General features: G+C 28.4%; 3 protein-coding genes and 1 non-coding gene across 4 annotated transcripts in view; 1 reads left to right on the forward strand and 3 right to left on the reverse strand.

Annotated features, from left to right (window-relative positions):
• Window positions 1–1,829, forward strand: part of LOC101496575 (coatomer subunit gamma) — a 7,752-nt gene extending 5,923 nt beyond the window's left edge. The window contains exons 17-18 of the mRNA XM_027335537.2: window positions 62–301; window positions 1,303–1,829. Of these exons, the coding sequence (XP_027191338.1) occupies window positions 62–301; window positions 1,303–1,497 (435 nt within the window). The 3' untranslated portion in view covers window positions 1,498–1,829. The remainder of the gene's footprint in view (window positions 1–61; window positions 302–1,302) is intronic.
• Window positions 1,830–2,534: 705 nt separating this feature from the next.
• Window positions 2,535–2,606, reverse strand: TRNAE-UUC (transfer RNA glutamic acid (anticodon UUC)). The gene has a single exon. It is a non-coding gene; the product is annotated as a tRNA-Glu (tRNA).
• A 5,585-nt stretch (window positions 2,607–8,191) lies between these two features.
• LOC101496900 (glucan endo-1,3-beta-glucosidase 7) lies at window positions 8,192–13,458 on the reverse strand. The gene is made up of 5 exons (XM_004507367.4): window positions 13,197–13,458; window positions 12,149–12,810; window positions 8,938–9,264; window positions 8,579–8,858; window positions 8,192–8,422 (listed from the first exon to the last, which is right to left on the reverse strand). The coding sequence occupies exons 1-5, from the start codon at window positions 13,264–13,266 to the stop codon at window positions 8,385–8,387; spliced, it is 1,377 nt and encodes a 458-aa protein (XP_004507424.1). The 5' UTR covers window positions 13,267–13,458; the 3' UTR covers window positions 8,192–8,384.
• An 8,458-nt stretch (window positions 13,459–21,916) lies between these two features.
• LOC101497226 (cyclase-associated protein 1) overlaps window positions 21,917–23,911 on the reverse strand; it is a 5,250-nt gene continuing 3,255 nt past the window's right edge. The window contains exons 6-10 of the mRNA XM_004507368.3: window positions 23,674–23,783; window positions 23,504–23,559; window positions 23,348–23,404; window positions 22,991–23,134; window positions 21,917–22,383 (exon numbers count right to left, since the gene is read on the reverse strand). Of these exons, the coding sequence (XP_004507425.1) occupies window positions 22,297–22,383; window positions 22,991–23,134; window positions 23,348–23,404; window positions 23,504–23,559; window positions 23,674–23,783 (454 nt within the window). The 3' untranslated portion in view covers window positions 21,917–22,296. The remainder of the gene's footprint in view (window positions 22,384–22,990; window positions 23,135–23,347; window positions 23,405–23,503; window positions 23,560–23,673; window positions 23,784–23,911) is intronic.

Raw genomic sequence — 23,911 nt, forward strand, 5'->3', positions numbered from 1 at the left:
AAACCTATAATTATTTATTTTGGAAAGTTGTTCATTACTACATGAATTGGATATTGTCCAGGTTGACCCAACCTCTGGTGAGGCTGAAGATGATGGCGTTGAAGATGAATACCAGTTGGAGGATCTAGAGGTTGTTGCGGCAGATTACATATTGAAAGTCCCCGTGTCTAATTTCAGGAATGCATGGGAAAGCTTGGGCCCTGATTGTGAAAGAGTGGATGAATATGGTCTTGGCCCAAGGGAAAGCTTATCCGAAGCTGTAAATACTGTCATCAATCTTCTTGGCATGCAACCTTGTGAGGTAAGCCAATGATGTTGATTGTCGTTTTTGTAAATGCTTGTTGGTATGAGACCCATCTTGTTAAACTGGTTATGAGCGTTTATTATTACTGCAACATGAGGTTATGTTCTGCTCGTTAGATTCTGCCAGAAGACTAGCATAATGTTACTGTCTATCAGGATTCATTTTCCATAGGTATTCATTTCATATCCATTTCCCATACACATTTACTTCATATTCATTTTCCATGCCTTATTGGAGGGCATAGACCAAATTTTGGCATTCTCTTTCTCATATAAATTTTAGGTTTAACATTATTCCAAGGTACATATACAGTTTATGCATATAAAGACTTCCATGTTTGCAGTCAGCTTAATTCGTTTTGAAATTTTGAAGTTGATATTCATCAATTGCCAAAATCAAGCCACAAGAACATCTGCGAACATCATTTAAACTTTTAAGTGCTGTTGTTTGGACAAAATGCTTCTCTGTCAACATTTGCATGTAGGCTCAATACCAGATTCTTGGTTGCTTCAGTAGTATGATATTTTTTTTTTCCCATGGCACAATGATCAAGTCAAACTGTGTAAAGTTTTGATATTACCAGCATACAGATGCAAATACGTTTTGGTCATAAAAGGTTTTATTGCTTTCAGTCAGCGTAGTTCCTTTGAATGGTTTTTCAGTTTGGCTTTGTGACATTGCCTAATCCCTGCCACAATGAGATTATAGATGCAAGTAAAAGCCAATGTAATCATATAGAATCCAATTTAAGAGTTTCTTAGGTGCTCGTGAGAGGAGATCTAACTTCATGGCCACTCAAGGTCAAGCATTAGCTGATGTCATATCTGACATCATTTAGAATCATAGACATATTATTTCTCTAACTCAATGCTACCAAAGAATTTCTGAAAGAAAAGAGTAGAGCACTTGTATCCATCAATGCCTGTTCATTAGTAATTCTGTTGCATCTTCTAGGAAGGCAATATGTTTCTCATTATTTTATTGTTCATTACTTGCAGGGCACAGAGGTAGTCCCACCTAATTCAAGGTCACACACATGCTTATTGTCGGGTGTATTTATAGGGGATGTGAAGGTACTCGTGCGGTTGTCTTTTGGACTTGATGGTGCAAAAGATGTTGCAATGAAACTGGCTGTCAGATCCGATGATGAAACTGTCAGCGATGCCATCCATGAGATTGTAGCAAGCGGCTAGTTCAATCAAGTCAAGATATGTTGATTCAAGCAGCCTGAGTTTGTGTTATCGTGATTGGAATTAAACGGCCCCATAGATAGGTGTGTGTAAAGAATTTCTAAAGTGTACGCTTGGGCTTGGTATATGCAATTTATTTGTCATTCACTGCATGCGTGTTAGACCAGCAACAATACCCAGAAGTATCGCTGTCGGATTTATTAGAGTAAAGTTCCATAGTCATAATTATACTTCATTTCTTTGTAGCAAATGTATTATGAATTTTGATAATTTTCCATAAAATTTGTTTTATCAATGAATTGGATATTTGTTAAATAGAAAATGTGTCTAGTCCAGATTATGTCTCTTATTTGGGCTTAAAGTCTACTTTTGTGTATCATGATCACGATCCACTGGTTACGTTGATGCTGCCCGTAAAAGCTTCATTGACTTAATTGATTTAGTATATATTTCAAAGTTGAGAATAGGATACACTACATTAATTCTTTTAAATAGATTATTTCAAACCTAACGAGTTTCACTAATGAGCTAAATATAAATATTATAAATAATAAAAATACAGTATTTATTACACTCCCTCAAGTTGGTGAGTGAACATCAATAATTTCTAACTTGCAAGCAAGTTGGTTGAATCCTTATGGAGATAGATCCTTTGTCCAAATTATTTTTAACGAGTGACAATTTATTCCTATATTTTTTATCTTTTCATGCTAAACATGATTCTGAGCAATGTCAAAAGTTAATTTATTGTCATTGTATCTTCAAATCATTTTTTTAAGAACTCAGTACAATCTATAAATGAGACGAAGAGAGTAAATCTCATTTTCATTTTCTAATTAATGAGACACTTTTCAAAATAGTAAATTGTATATAATAAAAGTAAAAAGTATGTTAAAAAGGTAATTTATACTTCTGTTTTTGAAACTGAAAGAATATTTTGTTGTTTCCTTTTTGTCAACCGAATTTATAATAATCCAAACAAACGCAAATATCGAAGAAGTCTGACAATCATTACAATTAAGAAAAAAGACATAAAAATATTCCGTTGCCGGGAATCGAACCCGGGTCTCCTGGGTGAAAGCCAGATATCCTAACCGCTGGACGACAACGGATCTTGATGCTTATCACTTAGGTCCATTATATTTTAATTATACAATTAATAGAAGACCAAAAATTGTTTCATCGACTGGATCTAATCATGTCGTTCTTATTTTCCCAATTTCCTCTATATATTTGAAGGATGAGAATGTCACTAAAAAATACTTATTTAATGTTATAATTTAGAGTTAAAATATATTCTTTATTTTTATAAAATTTAGACTTTTAAGTTTAGTAGTCTTTAATGTCAAATAACTTAACAAAATGACGATGTCGACTGCCATGTGAATCGATTATAATTGATTTTACATCTTACGTGGCAAGTGAATTAGCAATTATACTAGTTTATATTATTAATTAATCATACTTTAATTAATTAAAATAAAACTAGTATTAAACTAATTAAATGATAAATTAATTATTCAATAAGTCTTGACGTATTCAATTAAATTTTAATATAATTAAAATAAATTTTGAGGTATTTAATATTGATTGTTTGGATTTTTTAAAATAAAATGTAAAAATCTAATGATATTCAATTAATACTTTTTACAATTTACAAAAAGTCTAGTGGTATTCAAGATCTTCCAAATTTTAATGGATTTTTTTCGAAAATAAAAAATATTTCTCTACAACATGATATTTCTATTGAATCTCATTTTTTCTACTCTCTCTTTCTCTCTCTCCATCGATTCAACTCATCTCACAAACCTACCATGATTCCCTAAATCTCAAACTATCCCAATTTATAAGTATTAATATGGCTATTAACTTTATATTACTTTACTCACGATATATGTATAAGTATATGTAATAAGTTAAAAAAAATAATAATAGAACATAAATTTTTTAAATTACATCAATTGTAAGATTCACTTTTAAGGTGTGTGTGATACTCCAATTTAATGACTCTCAAAATAAACACGAGTTGATGATTTTCTCAATGTATCAGTTGAAAAATTTAACTGAGATGATAATAATAATTACTAATATAGTTAATGTTCAAGATGTTTTATATCATGATAATAAATATTAAAATAAAAATATAATATTAATATACTTCGTACATCCTTATAAAAATGTAATAGAGATGATAACAATAAAACAATAGAATAATGACGATTGCCTTAATTTTAAATATGTGGAATAGAATTTTGTAGAAATAATTTAAATTTTAACAAATAAAAAATATTGATCGTGAATATTGTATTAGAGAGTGTGTAGTAATCATTTTTCTTCAATAACTACTTAAAACTTATTAAGTACTTTGAAATCTTATAAATCCATAAAAATCTTTTTAAATCCTATAAATTCTTATGATAAAAATCTTTTGAAATCTAAATTACAAATCTTAATAGTTTCTTAAAATCTTAAAAATCATTAAAATTTTGTAAATCTTTTAAAATCCACATCACCTTTTTAATGTAAAAAATGCCTATTGAAATCCTAATTCAATACACCCCATAAAATTCACAATAATATTTCAACCTAGGTGGTGGTCTTCGTCAGGGGACCCTCTCTCACCATACTTGACTCAACAACTGTTACTATAATTTTGCAAACTCCTCTATTTGATTCGATTATTAATGACAAGAGGATTTGGTGCAAACTCATAAGAATTCCGTCTACAACAATGTGGACTAGAGTGCCCCAATAATTTTGTGATGTACGATCAATTAGTAGAGGATAGTACTCACATTCCTTTTATGGTAGTTGATACTTTCCATTCTCCAAGCCCCGATAATATTGAGTTTGGGGATATTATTAAACATTGTAAATTTATCTTTACTTCATTTTATGTAAACTCTGTGTTGAGTTCTGTAGAAGACGAGCGAATGAAGTTTGGCAAAAAAAAAAATCAAATAATTTATTGGCACTAACTATCTTAATTCAAGAAACAAATAAGAAGCATTAATGAGAATAACTGCAAATATTATAAGGGGAATTTAGTCTTTATATTTTTTTTTATCATTGAATTCAATATTTCTAATTATTTTTTTAAAAATTGTATACAACTCAAATCAAATATTGTAAATAAGATGGAAGTACACATTGTAATTTACATTATTTTTTATGGGATAATTCACATTCACCTATTTATCAACAAACTAAATAGACACTTATTATGGAGTGAAAAGTTATAGAATTTATAGAGATACTTATTTGCAAGTCAGATACAATAAATTATATAAAAACAAATTAATGTCATTAAAATAGAATAATATATAATTATCGGTGAAACTCATTATTTTGAGATGGTATGTTGAGAAATTGAGTACTTGTTAACAGTAACATTAAAGAATTATAAATAAATTATATGTATCAGCAACACTCATTTGTGGATGCTTTAAGAGCCACCCCTACTACCATGCGTGGGTTACTTTAAGTTGCGTGCCTGCTATGTACCAAAATTTTCCAAAATATTCAGAAAAATTGATATCGTATTCTTAGGTTTATACTTTTATCCCATATTTTATGCAAATTATTTTATTTTTTATTTTGTTTTGAAAATAATTGTTTTCTTATCATACTAAGTTCAATTTAAATTTTAGAACATAAAAGTATTTTAGAAAATAAAAGTTTTATATTTTAAAAAACTTAAGCAAATTTAAACTTTATCTTTCGAAATTTTTTTTAAAAAATTTATGTAACTTATTTGCATTCCGAAAAGTTTGAGAAAAATTTTTAAAGTTTTAAAGTTTTCTAGAATATAATTGTGTTTTTGAAATTTATGTTTAAAAAATTTAAAGAAAATATTTCTAAAACATAATGTATCTAAAATATTCAAACTGCGTTTTGAAATTTTTTTTAAAGTTTTTTGAACACATTTATTTTTTGAAAACTTTTTTCAAGTTTTTTAGAACACAAATTTATACCGTAAAAACATAAATTTTAAGTTTTGTTTTTTATAAAAAAGTAAATTGAATTTTATTAAAAATGGGAATATGATATAATTGAAGGGTATGAGGTAAAAATTTCAAATATATATTGTTGATAGAGTTGTCAAATGGATGGATCAAAGAGGACATGAGTAATATAGGTCAATGCAAATGTTTAAGCTTGATTTGATCATTATAAGCTATGAAGAGTACATGAGTAATATAAGTCAATGCAAATGTTTAAGCTTGACTTGACCATTATGAACTATGAAGAGGACATGAGTAATATAGTACAATGCAAATGTTTAAGTTTGACTTGACCATTATGAATTATGAAGGCTAATTAGAGAGTTTATGGTGTAAAAACTGAACCACATTTGAGCGGTGTGATGTGAAGCATTTATTTTTGTCAACAATAAATCTGATCGATTCTTGTGTCGTTTTGTATGTCGTTTTGTATGTAAATTTTATATATTTAATTTTAAAAAGTAATTGAAGATATGCTAAAATATTTTAAAAAATTATTAATATTATATATATATAAATTAAAATTAAAATATTTATATATAACTTTTCGTATCAATATTTAGTCATTTTATCTAATTATATTTGTATACAATTATTTGGGTTTCTCAAATATATAATATGAAAATACGATGTTACTTTGCTTTCTATGAGGTTTGTTTGTTTATAATTATGTTATCTTTATTCTACCGATATTTATATAAAATGTTATTACAAAGAATATAATATTTCCTACTTTAAAATAATTGAAGTTTTCAATTTATACGTAATGTAGCCTTAAAATTCAGAAACAGTGAAGTGAAACGTGAAAACTTGAAAGCATTAGAGAGAGAGGAAAAGAAAAGAAGATGGAAAAAATAGAGCACACGACGGTTAACACAAACGGAATAAAAGTGCACATAGCATTAATTGCTTTAGGGCCAGTAATATATCAGTTCATATATTGAGGATAACTATTTTATATTTTCAAGAGAAATTTATTTAGTTTATATTTGTAAAACCAATATCTCCAAAAATCAATTCTGGTGCTTTAAAATTCTTGTAAAATAATCGAATAAATCACTTATAAATTGTAAGAAATAGAAAGTAATATTAAACAAATCAATGGTCAATAAAAATAACATAGTAAAATTATCATTTTATATCTATATTCATCATTTTTCTTGATTTGTGTTAATTTCCTCAATTACTGTGAGATGTATATAGTATCTTATTAATACTACATGTTTTATACATAAGAGGAAAAAATCATAGAGAACAATGCGATTACTACTTCAATCAAAAAATATAAAATTTCATTAATTAAATTCCGAAATTAAAAAGTTTAACGTCAAATTAAATTTTGTTGATAATTAATATATTTTAATAATTTTATCCTTTATAATTAATTAATTTTTCATTAATACATCTTAATATTCAAAGATGACCTTCTAAAAAAGTTTCTCAAATATCTATATTTAAGAAAGAATCTAATAGTACTAAATAATAAATTAGTTAATACATCTAAAAAATTTCATCTCACAATTGATGGATTGAACCACATATTTTAAAAAAATAATTATTTATTTATTTTTTTTGAAAAAAAAGTTTTGATATTTTCTATATTTTTATTCGAGAAAAATAAATTTCAAAATTTTTGTAAGAATAAAAATCTTAATTGAGGTAAAAAAAAATTTAAAATTATTAAATTGGTTTTGAATTAAATTTGGTTAATCGAATTGTTTTAAATATGTGGTTCAATTCATGAACCATTTAAATGGTTTCATTTTTTACGATATAGTGCAATTCAATTTATCAACATGATTCATACCTTTAACTAGTAAGTCAACACGACCCCTTTCTTTTAGAAAAAAAAAAATTTCAATAAAAATTTGTATTACAAAAAATTACATCTGATATTTCTCACAACACGTTTAATGTTACTTTAAATTTTTAAGTGTTTTTTTTTTGAATTCAAGTAATTCTAAATTTTTAGGTTTTAGTTTTATTGTAAGTGAATTGAGGTGGATTGAAATATTGAAAGTAGATGAATTTTTTGACAATGAAATGGCTACAAAATGAAAATATTTAATACAATTTTTTAAAAAATAGTTTAACTTTTTCTTCTAAAAACGGGCCAATTTGAAATCTAAAGAAAAAATTTAAAAATTTGTTTTAATAATTTTTTAATATATATTATAAACAAGGTAAATTTGTTGATTAATTAATGAAATTAGTTATATATAAAATAAAATTCAAACAATGTAAATTTTTATATTGATTTTATTAGTTCAAGGTTATTTTTTTTTAATTTTAAAAAACAATAAGATTTTTATATTTTCTTTTTCATCTAACCAAATAAAATGTTGGTCATGTAGCACAGCTATTAGACTTGACTTTTTTTTTTAAATCAGCTAAATAAATATTATTGAAAAAAGTATTTTATAATATAAAGTATACTACAAAATAAAATAAAAATTATAAAGTATTAAAAAATTGAGAAACATTTCTCTTTCTTTTTCATCTAACCAAATAAAAAGAGAAACATTTCTCTTCCTATTTCTCTTGCACCATAATACATCGAACCAACATTCTTTATCTCTTCTCAATTTCTTTTTAAGATACCGAATTCAAATTTTTTCACATTAACTATTAATATTACTTTGATTGATAAAAACTTCTCCTTTCACTAATTTACTTAAAAAAAAAAAAAATCGTCTCATAATCATATATAGCTTAAGATATAGGATAAATACACAACCGAGCGTGAGTTGGAATCAATTTACAATTAAAGTTATAAAAAATTAAAGGATAATAAATAAAATAAAATAAAGGTGGAGTCTAGCTTGTTCATTAATTTAATAATAGTATAAATAAATTTATAAGTGACTCAACCTTAAGCTTCGGTATTCAGGTACTTCCACTTGGATAAATGCATGTATTGTAACCTACAAATAGAGTAAAAAATTCTAGTTAAATAACTAACCGAATAATACATGTACAACAACAATCTACAATATCATTTATGGGCATGCAATTTGTACATTGAAATACATTAATTTAAAAAAAAAAAGGATAAAAGGTGCAAAGTAAAAGAAATTTACTTGGATTTTGGGATGTAAGAGTTGCTGTTTGAGCAAAATCACAGTTCCAAGGATTTTTGCCAAATTTTTGGTAATAAAAATTCATGGCATAGGCAGCATGAGATGCTATTGTATTAGGTTCAAAACAAGCACCTCCTTGTTGAATTTCTTTACAATCTATGCCTTCTCTACTACACACATAGTCAAGATTTGTTTGTAGCTGAGAATCAGTTACTCCCACTACTGGAATGCACCATTGTGTTGCTGGTGTAACTCGACCCTTTGGACTACTTGATGGACTCTGTATACATACAAATTAAGTTATTATTCTCTTCTTTATATTTATAATAAATAAAAATAATTTAATGATTTTTGTTGACCTTTTGGGTAGACTTGTCTAAGCCAACATCATATGCCACAGTAAGATCAATTTTGTAAAGACCAAACGCGCGTTCTGATCCAGGGCCAGGTTTCAAATCTTCATCATAGAGACCAAAAATGTATGTGTCAATAGATTTTGCAGGCATCAAAGGAGTACCAACCAATGATCTAAGATGTGTGATTAGGTTCCCATTATATGCTTTTGCATTTTCAACACTTGGTCCAATTTCATTGTTGTCCCCACGTGAGGGCCATCCTGTCTCAGCTACCACTATTTCTATCTCTTCGAATCCCATTGCACCCAATGCAGAATGGACAGCATCAACCTGCTCAACATTTTAACCCAAATTTAAATTAGGAATTAAAAAAAAGCAATATCAATTTCATTTTTTGAGATGATGAAATTGAAAATATTAGAGGATTTATAATTCTATATACAATTTAAATGGTTTGATTGAATTCTCATTATTTATAAATTTTTTGTTTGGATAGATAAATGTTCGTTTTAAAACTGAGTCATTTTTTGTAAATTTCAAAAGTTTTGAAGTAAAAATACAAATATAAAAAAAAACATAGTTCAAAATGAAATTTTAAAAATTTGGGTAAAATTGGAATTTTAGAAAGTTGAGGTGCTAATTTATCAAAATTTAGAAAATTACAGGACAGATTTTCAAAATTATAATAACCAATTTGAAAAATTATAAGAATTAATGTGAAACTTTGAAATATATAGGAATCATTTTAAAATTCATATTTTATAAAAAGCTTAATTGCAGTTTTGGTCCCCCTATTTTAGCTGATTCGCAAAAGTAGTCCCCCCATTTTGTTTCTCCCCAGTTTTGGTCCCTCAAACAGAATTTTGGTCCAAAACTTGATGAAATTTCATTTTTTTTGCATTTATTTAAGTCACATCATGCCTCAAAATCTCATTTGCAACAATTGTACTTGGAATCTATGATTATAAATGGTGTAGTACGACTTTAAAAAATGAAATTTCATTAAGTTTTTGACCAAAATTCTGTTTGGGGACCAGAACTGGGGAGAAATAAAATGGCGACACTACTTTCGCGATTCAGCTAAAATAGAGGGACCAAAACTGCAATTAAGCCTTTATAAAATAAAAGAAAGTTTCAATTTTTTATTTTAAATAATATTTTTAAAATTTCATAAATTTAACTTTAATAAAAAATCTCATAAAATTACTTCATTTTAAAAATTCTCTAAAATTATTTAAAATCACCGTGTAAATACAACGCAACATATATAGTAGTACCAAAATAGATCAATAAGAAGGTTTCAAATTTCAATAATAGTAGCATTTGGGTTCAAGTAGATTAGCAGCAAAGTTTTGCGCACCTAAGAAAGTTTTAAATTATTAAAAGTTAAGGCCGTTGTATACTAAACAAATGATTAGGATAAGATAAGATCTAGAAGAGTAAGCGAATACGCCAAAATCAACTGAGAAATGTATCAAGAGTCAAGACTAGACCGTTGAGAGGCCCCAAAGACAGTGTAAACTTTTTCTTCTTATTAATCACTAACCAAAAAACAATTATTAGCAATATTCACTATCTTCCATTTTTCTTTTTTACTTTATTCCATGTGCTGCAATAATTATTAAATAATCATGGCCATGTGGTGTACTAGCAACTAGCCAGCCTGTCACAACATATGCTTGACCATTGGTGAAAAAGAATGATAATTACAAAGGATGATTTGTTTTTTTTAAATGGATAATAACTTAATTTACTATAACTACAAGTGTTAGTAACTTTATAAAGGTATTTGATTAATACTTTATTCAGAATAAATATAAATAAAAATAATAGTTAAAAATTAATATATTAAAATTAAATTTTTGATTAAATATATTTACTTTTATTTATATTTCATTTTATAAAAAATATTAGTTATATAAATCTTGATGTGAGATCGCCAACAATCTTATTATCGCAGCAAAAGAGAGTTCTAAATTTAAATCAATAAAATGCAAATAGTATAGTAAATTAAATAACCACCTATTCTTGCATATAGATAGTTCAATATAACACTTTCTAGTTTCTACTCTAAAATTATATTTTTTTTTTTAAGTTTCTACACTAAAATTATAAAGTAGCTACTAAAATAACAGAGAAACAAAAAAGATGCGTGAGCGTGACTTTTCAACCTCTCCTTGTAGCATCCTCAAAAGCAAGGATAATAATAGAATCCGTTAAAAGAGTATAGAAAACTTTGAAAAAAAAGGGAAACTTGCTCTGCAAGTTCAAGTTCACAATCATAATTTATCAATCATAACTAAATAACTACAAGTGCCTAATTATTACTATAAATATTTCAAATTCACTCTAGTTTCAAAGTTTGATAAACAAATAAGGGTTGCATAACTAAGTCCCTTAATTTTACAAACTAGCAATTTAATCTCTTAAATTAAAAATAACAATCAATTTAATTGTTTTTTCAATTTTTGCATTACAATTTTAAATGTTTAAAGTTTATTTTGATGTAGTAAAAGATTCTTTAAATCAATATGTATATCTTTTAATGATTTTGATAAATGTTTATTAGAGAAATATTTTAATTAAAAAATTAAATCAATTAATATTTTTTAATTTAAAGAATTATAATGCTATTTCATAAATTTGAGAAATTAAATTAACTAAGTCTTGTAATTTTAGGACTAAAAATACATATTTGCTCCATTTTTTTGATCTTACAATCTATTTTAGATTCATAAAAATTAGAACATTGATGATACTCAAATATTCATTTTTCCATGCACCTATGACTTTTGATTAATTACATTATAAATATAATTAATTCAATCGAATAAATAATTAATTTAATGTACAGTCAGATTTCAACAACATAATTAATTATAATTTTAAATACGAAATAAGTTGACTATCATCTCAACTGAATCAACTATAATTTTATAAAATATCATATGAGAAAATTGAATTTCTATGAAATATTAATTAATTAAGTTTTACAAAAATATTGCATTTGTGGGAAAATTGGATTTCCATGAAATATATTTTAGAATAGAGAGTATTACCGAATGGAACAGAAGAATGGTTTAAAGTTTTAATCTCATCCCAAATTAATTAATCACAAAATTGAAAGCAAACGTTTTTGGCACGTGGTATGCAAGTAGATAACAAACAGATTTACTATTGTAGGTTGACTGGCAAGTCAACATTGGTAACTAACCTGAGCGTCGAACATGTTGGTGTAAAGTTTACCGTTACCCGAATCGACCCGACCCGAATTTGGCTGGAATAAACAGAATGCAAGCGTTTCGGATCTTGGGTCACTCTGGTAAGCGAAAAACGGATACGGGTTAATAGTGAACGGCGATTTGTTATCTTTCTGAAACTCCAGCAACTGTTTGAGAGTGTCTTGAAGAGCCGGGTCAAATGACCCGGAAGATGGAGGATCCGACTGAGTCAACACAGCCATCGAATGCACCGTGGACACCTTAATGCCACCTAGTGAGACCGAGTTAAGGGCATTTTGGACATTTTGAATCGCCGGGAGAAGCTGTGATATGAGACCATTGTCGCCGGAGGTCATGACTTCATTACCGACGGTGATCAGAGTGATGTTGCTGGCAGGGTAGTATGGTAACACGTTTGAGTTGACCCACTGAGTTGCTGAGTTGGGATTTGAGGCTAGACTCGGAATGTCGCCGTTGGCGGCGCCGATGACTATTCCGATGCCGGAATTTGCCAGCGCTTTTATGATGGCTGGATCGGCGCCGTAAAGTCGGACTTTCCCAATGGTGGTGGATTTAAGTAGCCCCGCCGTGGCGTCCGGTGACGGAAGGTTGTCGGCGACTTGGCCGTAGTTTACTCCGATGAAGGATTGTGAATCTGCAAGATGAAGATAAAAAGACCCATAAAGCCTAATAAAATTTAAAAGTCTAAAACAGATTGAAAATGGAATCAAAATCCAAAATTGAACGATGGGTCATTCTCTTCTCGAAGCACGAAAGAAACTTCAAAGGTTCAGAACAGTTACAAACACAACATTTTTGCTCTTTGATTAACTGAATGAGAAAGGTACAAACTTTCACTTTCGGGAGAAATTATAGAGAGAAAGTTATCATAAAGTAATGTTGCTTTTCCTTGAACGTAGAGGCATAACAAAATTTTCCACAACTTTCCCGGAAAATGAAAGAAAGTTTCTTTTTTGAAAAGAAAAAAACAGTTTTCCAAAAGGCAAGAGTAATCTAAAAAGTAGAATTGAAAGAACAAACCAGCAAAGTAGAGGACAATGGCGATGAGGGAAACACAAAGGAGGGATGAAGGGTTGGTAGTTAGAGCCATGGTTTCAAAAGCTTAGCTTTCACCAAGGAAATTCCCGAGTTGAAGTAGTTCAAACTTTGGAATAGATGTTGTTTATATAAGGAACTTGGAAGGGGAAACCGAAACTAATTCACATCACTACTCTACGGTGTATATTTATATTTTTTCAATATATCTTAAGTCATTTTGATATACACAATTTTCTTTCTTCTTCTTATCTTATTATTACTTTTTAGTTTGTAACCATATATTTATAATATATTAAAATTCTTTCACAAATACCAACATTTGATGTGTCAGGTTTAAGAGATACTCTTTCATTTTTCTCATGTTATTTGCAATTTGTTTTAACATATATGTTATTTTATTATGTAATATATTCTTTAGATTTACTTATGAGGGATGAGTTACAATACAACCAATAATATTTATTATTCGACTTTAATTGTTCTTTTAACATTATTGATAATTGTTATCCATATGATTTTAACCCTCTAATTAATATGGGATTTTTTAAAAGTTTTTCTAGAAAAATATATATGACATCGGTTAGTGGAAGTTATTTAATATTCGATATTGCTTATGTTTGTTTGAGAATTGAAAGACGATCACAAATATGCCTAGATTCTTATGAAACTCTCTATTGAAATTTATGTTAGATGGATTGTCAACAAGTTTATACTTGATTACATTTATTTTGTGTTTGTTTCTACGCTTATGTTTTATACGGTTTCAGATAATTTTTCCGTTTCAGCAAAGCAAAAACTATAAAAAAAAATTACATTTTTCGAGTTTAGATTTTTGAATTTTAATTTTATTTATGAGTTTTGATATATTTGTGATCAATTGTTGTATGTTGAAATTGTTGTTTATTTATTTATTTGATGATGTGTGTTAATGTTTTTGTCAGTGTTGGACTTTGATATAGTTCTATATTTTATATTTTTTGATGTATCATTTTTCCCAACTAAGTATTACATAGTATCATCTAGGAAAAAAATTGTTTTTAATAAAAGAAATAACTATTTTTAATGAAATTTGTAACACCCTCTTTTTTTTATTAATTAATTTAAAATTTTTAGTCTTGTTTATCCTTTTTGATTAATTTAGTGTGACGATAGTAAGATAATTATTCTTTGAATGTCTAATTATTTGATGAAGTATTTTTATATTAAATAATTCATTATTGGAATTTTTATTATTGACTAATTAAAACTCATAGAAATATCTGTCTTAGAGTGAACAATGACCTAGCCAATTTTGACTAAGTCAAAATTGAATCACCCACGCTACTATTTTTATAACTATATTTTATTTTAATAACATTTATTTTATATTGTGTTCATTCAAATGTGTAACTAGCAAGAATAAATACATGAATGCCAATAATTCTTAACGGTTGGTCATTGAATGGCATTATTCTAATTTAATTTCTTATTCATGTGTGCAATTAAACCCAATGAAGAGAATGATTCATTCTCTCTGATGAGCTCTATGCCCCTTTATTAGTCACATACACCTCTCATTCTTAGGACACGATTAAACCTGCAGTAGAGAAAAATAAGTCGTAATCACTCACACGCCATTACCAACATTACGTTTATCTCAAATATTTTCTAAGTCACTCAAACAATCATCCTTACATTCCCTCGCATTCTGATCGAAGCTATAAACTTTTATTCATCTTGGTGAGATTCTCGAGGGCTTTATAGTGTCACCTAGAAGGAAAGCACTTGAGGTAAGGGATTTTTCTCCATGCAAAGTTAGGCTAGATATTAAATTAGCGATTCGTAAGATATTGATATGATGTTTGGATGTCTTAAAAGAAAAAGGTCGATTTTATTTTCGTCGTAAAGAAATTAACTATAATGCTTTGATTGTTTCTTTTGAGTAATATATCTATCTTGATGAAATTAATTATAGAGTTATATTTTTATTATCATACCTTGATCAATATGTTTGTTGTGAAAATGTTTAATGCCATACATATTTTTGTTTTAGAGTACTTAATTATAAAGTTATAATTTTTATAATGATATAATTACTAACATGTTTATTATGATGTATTTGATTTTAATTCTTGACTTTTGAGTATTTTAAATTTAAAACTTGACTTTTATGAACAATATATGTGTCTTGATGAAATTGATGAGAATTTTGAATTTTTTTTAATTTTAACAATATGAGAAAATTGATTATTGAATGCATTAATGAATATTCCATTTTTAGAATGCAGAAAACTTTATAGTAAAAGGAATGAAATTTATGTTGTTATTGTATTCTTGGTGATATGAATTTTAATTTTTATCAATAACAGGTAGTGATTTTGAGATATTTGTTCACATTTGATGTGTTGAAGTTATTGAGTTCTAACTATGAACATCCATGATAACGTAAATTTGATGTTTTATATAATTTAAAAAAAAATTAATCTGGAATAATTTGTCTTTGTGGTTTCCTAAGTGGTTGGTGATCTGTAGGTTGAATAGTTTTCTTTGTGGTTGCCTAAGTGGTTGGTTATTTGTGTTATGATTTTTCTTTGTGGTTGCCTAAGTGGCTAGTGATTTGTATATTTCAAACATCATTATCATTGTCATGACATACCATATGCATCTTTGTGGACGCCTTAGTGGCTGGTTTAATTTTCCTCATTGATATGAGTGACTTCTGTGTGGACGCCTTAGTAGTTGACTATATCCGGATCATATATGTTTAGGACATGCATAATTTGCATACATTTTATTGTCATTGTTATTTTTATATAATTATTTGTTCTAAGGTGAGTTACTACTTGTTATTTACATACATTTTATAATTTTTGATACACCTTACAAATTATAAAAATCAATTTCTCTAAATCTTTTATTACAAAAAGATTTTATATTTATATTTTATGGTTGTTAACTTATTATTTGGTTTAATTTTGTCGTGTGATGAACTGACCCCTTACACCAATATTTAGGTACTAACGATCTCGAAGAGTTGCATGAATGACGTTTGTTTGACGCACACTCGTAGGAAAAATGGGTCCTTTAATAAAATAATAATAATGCTTGTAGTGATAAGACCATTATGTTATAATTTTTAAGTTTATTTACTGTTCATCGTCGATTTAAATAGAAATGCGGAGGCGAGTCTTTCCGCTAGGAAAAACTTGAATTATTCTATTTTTAAGGGAACATTTTCTACAATTAGTAAATTGTCTTTACAAAAATAATAATATCCGATAAATTGCATTGTGTTATTTCTTAAAATGAAATCAAACTATTTAATAGAGAAATTTTATTGATCATATGATGAACTACTTTAAAATATATATAATGTCTTTTTTGAAAGAAAATAAATATTTTTAAGTAATCTCTTGGATCAAAATCGGTGGCGTTACATTGTGGTATCAAAGCACTAATTCTCGGACTTTGGTTGGATGGGACGCTTCCACAATGTAACTTCCCGGATTTTGATCCAAGACATTACTTAAAAGTATTTATTTTCTTTCAAAAATGACATTATTTTTAAAAAAAAAGTAGTTCATCATATAATCAATAAAATTTCTCTAGTAAATAGTTTGATTTCATTTTAAGAAATAACACAACGCAATTTATTGAATATTATTATTTTTGCAAGGACAATTTACTAATTGTAGAAAATATTCACTTAAAAATAGAGTGATTCAAGTTTTTCCTAGCGGAAGGACTCCGCCTCCGCATTTCTATTTAAAATCGACGATAAAAAGTAAATAAACTTAAAAATTGTATCACATCGGTCTTATCACTACAAATATTATTATTATTTTATTAAAGTACCCATTTTTCCCACGTGTGTGCGTCAAACAAACGTCATTCATACAACTCTTTGAGATTCTTTGAGATCGTTAGTACCTAAATGTTGGTGTAAGGGGTCAGTTCACCCCACATCAAAATTAAACCAAATAATAAGTTAACAACCATGAAATATAAATATAAGATCTTTTTGTAATAAAAGATTTAGAGAAATTGATTTTTATAATTCGCAAGGTGTATCAAAAGTTATAAAATGTATCTAAATAACTCAAGTAGTAACTCACCTTAGAACAAATAATTATATAAAAATAACAATGACAATGAAATGTATGCAAATTGTGCATGTCCTAAACATATATGATCCGGATATAGTCAGCCACTAAGGCGTCCACACAGAAGTCACTCATATCAATGGGAAAAATTAAATCAGCCACTAAGGCGTCCACAAAGATGCATATGTTATGTTCTGACAATGATAATGATATTCGAAATGTACAAATCACTAGCCACTTAGGCAACCACAAAGAAAAATCATAACACAAATAACCAGCCACTTAGGTAACCACAAAGAAAACTATTCAAACCACATATCACCAGCCACTTAGGCAACCACAAAGACAAATTATTTCAGATTAATTTTTTTTAATTACATAAAACATCAAATTTATGTTATCATGGATGTTCATAGTTAGAACTCAATAACTTCAACACATCAAATGTGAACAAATATCTCAAAATCATCACTTTCATTTAATAACCCATAAGATTCGATTTGGTTACGTGTTATTGATAAAAATTAAAACTCATATCACCAAGGTTTTCCGCATTCTAAAAATGGACTATTCATTAATGCATTCAATAATCAATTTTCTCATATTGTTAAAATTAAAAAAAATATAAAATTCTCGTCAATTTCCTCAAGATACATATATTGTTCATAAAAGTCAAGTTTTAAATTTAAAATACTCAAAAGTCAAGAATTAAAATCAAATAATCATAATAAACATGTTAATAATGATATCATTATAAAAATTATAACTTTATAATTAAGTACTCTAAAACATGTATGACATTACACATTTTCACAACAAACGTATTGATCAAGGTATGATAATAAAAATATAACTCTATAATTAATTTCATCAAGATAGAGATATTACTCAAAAGAAACAATGAAAGCATTATAGTTAATTTTTTTACGACAAAAATAAAATCGACATTTTTCTTTTAAGACATCGAGACATCATATCAATATCTTACGAATCGCTAATTTAATATCTAGTCTAACTCTGCATGGGGAAAAAGCCCTTACCTCAAGTGTTTTCCTTCCAGGTGACACTATAAAGCCCTCGAGAATCTCACCAAGATGAATAAAAATTTATAGTTTCGATTAGAATGTGAGGGAATGTAAGGATGATTGTTTGAGTGACTTAGAAAATATTTGAGATAAACGTAATGTTGGTAATGGCGTGTGAGTGATGACTTATTTTTCTCTACTGGAAGTTTAATCGTGTCATAAGAAGGAGAGGTGTATGTGACTAATAAAGGGGGCATAGAGCTGATCAGAGAGAATGAATAATTCTCTTCATTGAGTTTAATTACACACATGAATAAAGAATTAAATTGGAATAATGTCATTCAATGACTAACCGTTAAGAATTAATTGACATTCATGTATTTATTCTTGCTAGTTACACATTTGAATGGACACAATATAAAATAAATGTTATTAAAATAAAATATAGTTATAAAAATAGTAGTGTGGGTGGTTCAATTTTGACATAGTCAAAATTGGCTTGGTCATCGTTCACTCTAAGAGAGATATTTCTACGAATTTTAATTAGTCAATAATAAAAATTCAAATAATGAATTATTTAATATAAAAATACTTCATCAAATAATTAGACACCCAAAGAATAATTATCTTATTATCGTCACACTAAATTAATCAAAAAGGATAAACAAGACTAAAATTTTTAAATTAATTAATAAAAAAAAAGAGGGTATTACAAAATTTATAAAATATATTTGATAATTATACTTTACAAGTAATTAATTATATTTTATTTTTATATATAATTTTATCTCACATGACTTATTAGATAACTAAAATTAATATTTAAAACACATAGGAAATATAATTAGTATTAGATCAAGAATTCAGTATTGAAGTATTATGTTCTTTAGATTCGAATTATATTGTTAATCACATCATTTTCTATTTTGTTATAATACTATCATTGATATGGACTTAGAGAACAATATATGTGCTCTCTTAAAATATTGAATTTGTTTTGTATGAATATGTACCAAAATATATTTGTAACTCTTTTCATTAAATTTCTTCGATACTACAATTTTTTTTTTATCTCTAACAAATATTTTTAATCAATTTTTGCTTTCTATGATACTTATTTTGATACACCAAAGTAATCTTACATTGTTTTAAAATTAAAGTTGAAGATAATTTATAAACATTTGCACTCTTCATACAATTTTGGAACAAAACAACTAACCGCATTATTGTCTAATTGTATACATAATATTATATTTTCTATGAAAAAATTAAAATTATAAGTTCACCTGCAATCATGCGGGTCTAAATCTAATTTCAATTAAGAGAAGAAAAATGTCTTAGTTTTCTTTACCCTTGTTTCCTCTTCAACCAATTCATTTAAGATTCATGTTATTTTTTGATGAAAAAATCTCCTCATATTTTATCATCTTTCTTTTCTTTTCTTTTCCGCAGCCAACTAAGTGTAAGTGTATGTTTGGGATCATTCAAAAACACAATCGCATGGTGAGATAGCTTCTCAAGGTGTCATTCCTTTATACTTTTCTTTTTTATGCTATGAGAGATAGCTTCTCAAGGTGGCACAGTGGCACTGTGTTCCATCGTTTCTACGGCAAAATAAAACAAACATACACTAAGAAGTGTCAAACAATATTGCAAACATATGAAAATATTGGATAAAGGTACTCAAGTGAGATGTCACCAATCAGAATTCAAGTATATTTTTTCATTATGTTTAATTTAGTCAATATCTGAATGTAAGTAGAACCATTGTTTTGAGAAAAGATTCATTGTTTGACAAATATATGAATGCATTAGAACATAATGCATGACAGACTATAACTCAAAACTTAAAAAATTATCATAATGAATGCAACATCACATTCCCCTTTGGGTAGAACGTTCAAACTAAGATACCTAGGTCAAAACCTTAAACAGGTTAATCTGTGTGCATAAACTGCGTTAAGAAAATTGTCCTCTATAGACAGATAAATCCCTAACCTAATGCATTTTCCTAATACCTTCATTTATAACAACTTTCAACCACACAATAACCTTTCGGGCAAGTAATTGCATGCAATGACTAAAAGCATTCCTCAAATTACAAATAAACTTTCATGAATCAATACAAATGGTTCCATTTTGATGGTGACGACTCAGAGACTGACAAACTCTTGTCTTGGACAAGAACCATTATTTTTTTTTTGTCAACATCGTGACCCAATTCAAAAAGTACAAAATGCATTTATACTACTCACATATCACCGTTCATTAGCATTTCCAACTTGTATTGCATTTAAACAGTGTAACAACAAAATATAGTAGATGATCTGAGAATGATGAGGCACGAGTGTCACAAGTGGCCTCATTTGAATATGGATAGAGACAACATCCTTGGTGGATTATTAGGAAGTCCAGGGGATTTGGAAATCGTCAATGCTATTAACTAGGATTATTTGTTATATATATATATATATATATATTATAGTCTGGGTAGATTTGATTGTTGATGGTAGATTTGTAACTCTTGGCAATTTGGGTCACTCCAACTTTGGAGGATTTTTACTCATATGTACAGCCATTAGGATATCGGTTCAACAAAATTGCCATAGTGAAAAGTGCTTACAACATGCTTTTTAATACACATTTCTCGTACACTCCCTCTTATATTAGTTACAATTCAATGCTTTTTAATACACATTTCTCGTACACTCCCTCTTATATTAGTTACAATTCAAATGAGTCTCAATAAATTATATAGACCCCACATAAATTTGACTAAACTTTTATTTTAACTTATAAAGTTGTATCGATAAATGTGTTAAAAAGTCCATTTCTAATAACAAACTTAGAACTTAGATGCTCAGCTTGTTGGAATAGGTTGTAGATCCATTATATGAATCTACTCCAAAGAGGTTGTAGCTCCATTATATGAATCTACACCAAATCTGCATTGGCATAGGTTCTTAGGGTGTACACCAGCATCATCCTTATCATGCAACACTAATCAACTGCATTCGAGTCTTCCTTTCTTATCCCTGGATTTTGAGTTTTCACCATGTTAATCCCAAAAGAAATGTTTGCACTGATTGGCAAAAAGTGAAGCTTCTTTAGATCATTCTTTTGTCACTTGGGAGCTATATCTCAAGCAACTACGTACAGTTTTTCGACCGGAGCACTTGGAATTGTTAGACTGAGACCTTAGCTGGTCTGGTATCTTTTAGATTGATAAAAAGTAGACTCGGTAATAGTCAAACAAACTAGTTAAGTTAAATAAGTTGTAAGGTAACTTGTTGGTTTTACCAAACAGTAATAGTCTAAAGATGAACTGTATTGCAAAATGCCAAAATCCAAATTGTATAGTATAAGATGGAGGATGCGTTTGAGTAAGAATCACCAAATCTACAAGGGAATACACTCGCATAAAAGTTAAAAATATGAACTTGAGAGCAGTAAAAAGCGATAGTTAAAGCTAAACTATAATTAAAATTTGAGTTTTGATGTTACTATATATTCGAGATATTGATTAACATGTTGGCAGAAGCCAAGAGCATCCATCAACTCATCATTTTCTCATTAGAAACTGGGGATATAAATCTATTCAAAAGACTCAAACGATTTTCAGAATGCATTAAGTACATCATTGTTCTGTCCTCAAAAATATGCAAAACTTTGAGAATCAAACCAAGATATCAAGACAAATGTATGGGTCCTCTGAAAGCTAATAATTCAATTGCATAATGCATCGAACAACAAAAAAAAGCTCAAGCAGAAGCAAACTCTGAGGCTTAGGATGTTTCCATAAGCTATCGGAAAAATCACAAGCACAGGCAACCAAGCAAGAATGTGGTAAACAAATATATATATGATTTGTATTTGTAAATGATTCAGAGAAACAAGGAATTGAAGGCACTCCCATAGCAATCCAAGGAATAAGATGATGTAAAAATGATAAGGAACTCTCACTTGCCAATACATTTAACCTCCAGAGTGTGAAGCTGGAGTTGTTTCAAAACGCCCATCCTTGAATAAATGATTGTACTGTTGTGGCAAAGAATGCTCCACCTGAAACATAAGACGCAGTTGAAATCGAGAATGTTTATCACTTAACTGCACCATATCACTAATTTCTGACCAGAACTGAGCCAGTAAGCCACATGCAATTTTAAAATGATCTAAATAAGATTGTAAATGCAGATGGATCCCATCCACTGCTGTGTGGGATATAGTATGATAGATAAGGAAATTTATATTGCATAGAGTACATATTGAGGTGGGAAGCAAGAGTTCTAAGTTGCATTAAAAAAATCATTAACAGCAACACAAGAATTTTAAAATGATCTAAATAAGATTGTAAATGCAGATGGATCCCATCCACTGCTGTGTGGGATATAGTATGATAAATAAGGAAATTTATATTGCACACAACACAGATTGAGGTGGGAAGCAAGACTTCTAGGTTGCGTTAAAAAAATCATTAACAGCAACACAAGAATTTTACAATATTCAATGGTTAAGACATCAAATTTGCCTTCAAGAAATTAGGGGAAGAGACAAGCCTCTATTGAAATTGAATGCATTAATATTTGGATGACGAGGAGCCAAACTTGCGATACAACAATAAAAGCAGACCTTGCAGTATCAAATATATAAACGGAGTGTGAAAACATACCCAATCACCATCAGACACAGTGCCAGGAACCAATACATTGATCTCACTTGACTTTGCTGTAGATATGGATGTTTCTAAAGAGTCTTTGCTCAAATAAATCTGGCAGCCAGAAGTGTTGTCCACTGAAATTGTAGGAGCCGAACCCTATTATTTGGGAAAACAAACATAATTTCAGGTAAATCATATGTATGTAGTATGTATTATTATTAAACCCTTGTCTTTTTCCCCTCATCAGTTATAACATTAGCAAGATCAGCACAGCTAGCAAAATATTGGGCAAAATAATATAACATTGAATCGGACATGCCTAGGAATTGTTGTGAATCGAAAAAGAAGAGGAAGAAGGATCCAGGGTACCTGGCATTGAACCTCAACTCCATTACTGTTTACAATCTCACAAGCTGCAACAACATCCTACATTATAAAACCGAAAAATGAATTGGCATTTTCCTCTTCAAGCAATGATTTCATTATCTAATATTATAAAATCTCTAATTATCATGTCTCACGAACCTTAAATACAACTCCCATCTTTCTGCAATTGTCAATAGTTATATTGTTGACCTTGCCTGCAAAAAATTGTTTAGAAGTGATTTGGACACTTGCAGCCTTTTCACCAAGTGATAAGTTGGGTAGCAAATAGGAAAAGAACAGAAAGAAGCACTAAATATAATTATGACTACCTTGAACCTGCAACACAGAGTTTTTACATCCATAAATATATACAGACTGCTTTGCATCACAATCTTCAATGACCAAGCTTTTCTGATCAATTTGATTCTCAACAACCCACCTACAGCAGCAGAGAATAATTAGGTTAAGGAGGCAAAATAGTGAAAATGTTAATGTTGCATTAATACACATTATAGCAACTAAAGAACAAGGGGTTTAAGGAGACTACGACAAAATTCAACACTCTTT

The sequence above is a fragment of the Cicer arietinum genome, chromosome 6, assembly GCF_000331145.2.
Source record: "Cicer arietinum cultivar CDC Frontier isolate Library 1 chromosome 6, Cicar.CDCFrontier_v2.0, whole genome shotgun sequence".
NCBI classification, from domain to species: Eukaryota; Viridiplantae; Streptophyta; class Magnoliopsida; order Fabales; family Fabaceae; genus Cicer; species Cicer arietinum.